The sequence below is a fragment of the Monoraphidium neglectum genome, assembly GCF_000611645.1.
Source record: "Monoraphidium neglectum strain SAG 48.87 unplaced genomic scaffold scaffold00446, whole genome shotgun sequence".
Taxonomy (NCBI): domain Eukaryota; kingdom Viridiplantae; phylum Chlorophyta; class Chlorophyceae; order Sphaeropleales; family Selenastraceae; genus Monoraphidium; species Monoraphidium neglectum.
Genome location: NW_014013182.1, coordinates 1 through 2,803, shown reverse-complemented (window position 1 = coordinate 2,803; position 2,803 = coordinate 1). Strand labels below are relative to the sequence as shown.

At 65.8% G+C, this 2,803-nt stretch overlaps 1 protein-coding gene across 1 annotated transcript; it reads left to right on the top strand.

The window, feature by feature from the left end:
• Window positions 1-1,586: 1,586 nt before the first annotated feature.
• On the top strand, window positions 1,587-2,250 carry MNEG_3520 (putative epimerase; the record flags this gene model as incomplete). The annotated part of the gene is made up of 2 exons (XM_014047997.1): window positions 1,587-1,605; window positions 2,046-2,250. Coding segments are annotated over 2 exons (224 nt in total), but the record flags the coding sequence as incomplete, so codon positions are not given.
• Window positions 2,251-2,803: the final 553 nt, after the last annotated feature.

The window sequence follows — 2,803 nt, the reverse complement described above, 5'->3', positions numbered from 1 at the left end:
GCTCCCGGAGAGCGCGGATCTCGCGCAGCGCGCTGACGTGGACGCCGTCGCGGCTGCTGCCGACACGCACCTGTCGGTGCAGGGGTTGGGGGGCGGGGCCGCATGGGTCAAGGGTGCAGAGTTCAACGCCGCGTTGCAGATCAGCGGTGTCACCAAGAAAGAGGCGTGGGGTGAGCAGCCGTGGTGCTGCCAGGGCGGTGCGCTGCAGCCGACCACCTGGGCGGCAGACCGTGCAGTGCGGCCGGGCAAGGAGCGGCCGTGTGGCGCGTGCAAGACGCACGTGCGGCCGCCGCCACCTTGCGTGCTGCGCCGCCCTGCCCGGATCTGACCGCCATGGCCGTGTCACCCAGGCGCAGCTGCGCCCAGTGCTTCGCACCCGTTCAGGGGCTGCACGCGCCATGGTGCTGCAGCGCACCCGGCGGCTGGCTCACCTTTTTGATAGCCACTGCGCGGCCAGTCTGCTTGTGAGTAGCACGTATGACGGAGCCATACGTGCCCTCGCCGATGATGGGCCCCTTCACATAGTCCTGCATGCTGCGGCACCGCCGCTGCACCCGGCCGGGCTCGTCGTGGCCGCCGCTGGCCCGGGCTGGACGGCGCGGTTGCCTCGCCAGCCACCACTCCGCCCACCGTCGTCCTACCGCGCGCTGCGCCCGGCTCGGGTCAGCAGTGGTGCAGGCGTCAAATCAGGCTGCCTCCCTGCAGCAAAGGTTGGGGGGGGTGCTGTGCGGACGGCCCACATCGGGCACATCTGCACGGGCGCAGTGCCGCCGGACGGTTTGGCGCGCGATCCGCGCGGCAGGCACGAGGCTGCTGAGGTTTGTCATCGCAATTTTTTTCCAAGCACATGCTCACCGCTGCAGGGCGACCCTTCGACGGTGCTTTGCACCCTGTTGACTCGTTGTGCAGAACACAAGGCCCGAGCAAGCCCACCGCCAAAGCTTCGTAAAGCAGTAGAGAGTTCAGAATCTATTCATGACGGGGAATGCTGAAAAGGCCTCGCGCCAAGCACAGATCAGTTCGCTTTTTGCGTCCCGTGGGTCCTGCCGGGAAGCACATACGAGGATTGGCTCGATCGTACTGTGTATGTCGTTGCTTGTGACTCGGCGCATCCGGGTGTGCCGCTTGATTTGAACTCAACATGAATTCGATGTGCGATGTCACCAGGGCAGAGACGGCGTCTACTGATACGTCAGATTATAATTTCTGTATAGTTTGTGAAAATCGAGTCTAGTTGATAGCTTTTAAGGCAACTCTTGCAGCAAGATTATTCCAGGATGCAAGCGAACTCGGGCCTGAGGGCCTGTAGGGGTCCCATTGGCTCGTCAAACACTCAAACGCGGCTTTTGAAGCGACCACTAGGGACGGCGGGCCGAGCAGGCTCCATTGCCACGGCCAGCAGCGACTGCTGCTCATGCAGCAGCAGCAGCAGCAGGGCGGAGTGGCTGGGGTGGCGCGCCGGCCCGGAGGCATCCAGCCACGGCAGCAGGCGGCGGTCACGCAGGGGCGCGCGCAACGTGTGGGCAGCGGCAGTCGGCGCCCCCTTGCAAGCTGTGGGCCAGGCGCCAGCCCCTGTAACCGGCAAGATGACGATTGCCATCACAGGTGTGTGCAGTCGCCCGTTGAGGTGACACGTTTTCATGATCAAGTCCGGTGTGGGTTGAAGCAAGGGCAAAAATTGCCAGGTTAAACCCTGCGGCGCGATGAGGTTTGGCCAGCGCTGCCGCAGCCACCGGTCGGCAGGCAGGTGGCGGCCGCTGCGGCGAGCAAGCCCAGGTGTTCTCACTGCGCCGCAGAAAATGGCGCTCGCATGCCTGGCCCGCCCCTCACCCCCCACCCCACCCCTACCCAAAACATCGTGACATCCATATACACACATCCTCCACAAACTCAAATACTCCACAAACTCGCACATTCTGACACACACACACACACACATACACATACACACACATACACATACACATACACATACACATACACATACACATACACATACACACACACGCATACACACACATGCGCCCACGCATGCGCGCGTGCAGGCGCGACGGGCCTCATCGGCAGCCGCCTCGCTGCCAAGCTGGCGGCGCAGGGCCACCGCGTGCGCGTGCTGACGCGCGACACGGGCGCGGCGCGCAGCAAGCTGCCGTACCCGGGCCTCGAGTTCGCGCCGCCCAGCCAGTGGGCCAGGGCGGTGGTGGGCGCGACAGCCGTCGTCAATCTAGCAGGGACGCCCATCGGCACGCGGTGAGGGGGGGCCGCCGCACCCCGTGAACGGACCCTCCCTGCACGCCACGCCCGCGCACCGCCGGCCCGCAGCGGTTCCCAGGCGCTGCGCTTTGCTCGCGGCTCCCAACGTGGCACACCGTCGCCTCGACGACTCTCCATCACGTGGCGCCCTCCAGTGGTCTCAGCGCCCCCCCTCCCTCCCCCAAAACCGCGGCCCATCCCGGCAGGTGGACAGCGGAGATCAAGCGCCAGATTAAGGCGTCCCGGATCGACGTCACCACCAAAATTGCGGTGCGGCGACCTGACTTGACGACGGCGTGGCGGGCCCTGGGATCCACGCAGGGCCGCGTGTGGCAGGCGCTTTTCATGGCAACGGCACTGCCAGCAGGCAGGGTGCATCCTCAATGACGCCAGGCGCTGCGCCGGCCCGGGCGCTGCCAGCAGAGCGGCCTCCAGCTGCGATGAGCAGCGGCAGCGGCGGCAGCGGCAGGCTCGAGGCCTAGGCGCCTTTGCAAATCTCCTGGCCGCCCTCCTGCCCTCCCTTAACCCGCCTCCCCCGCCCTCGCGCCCC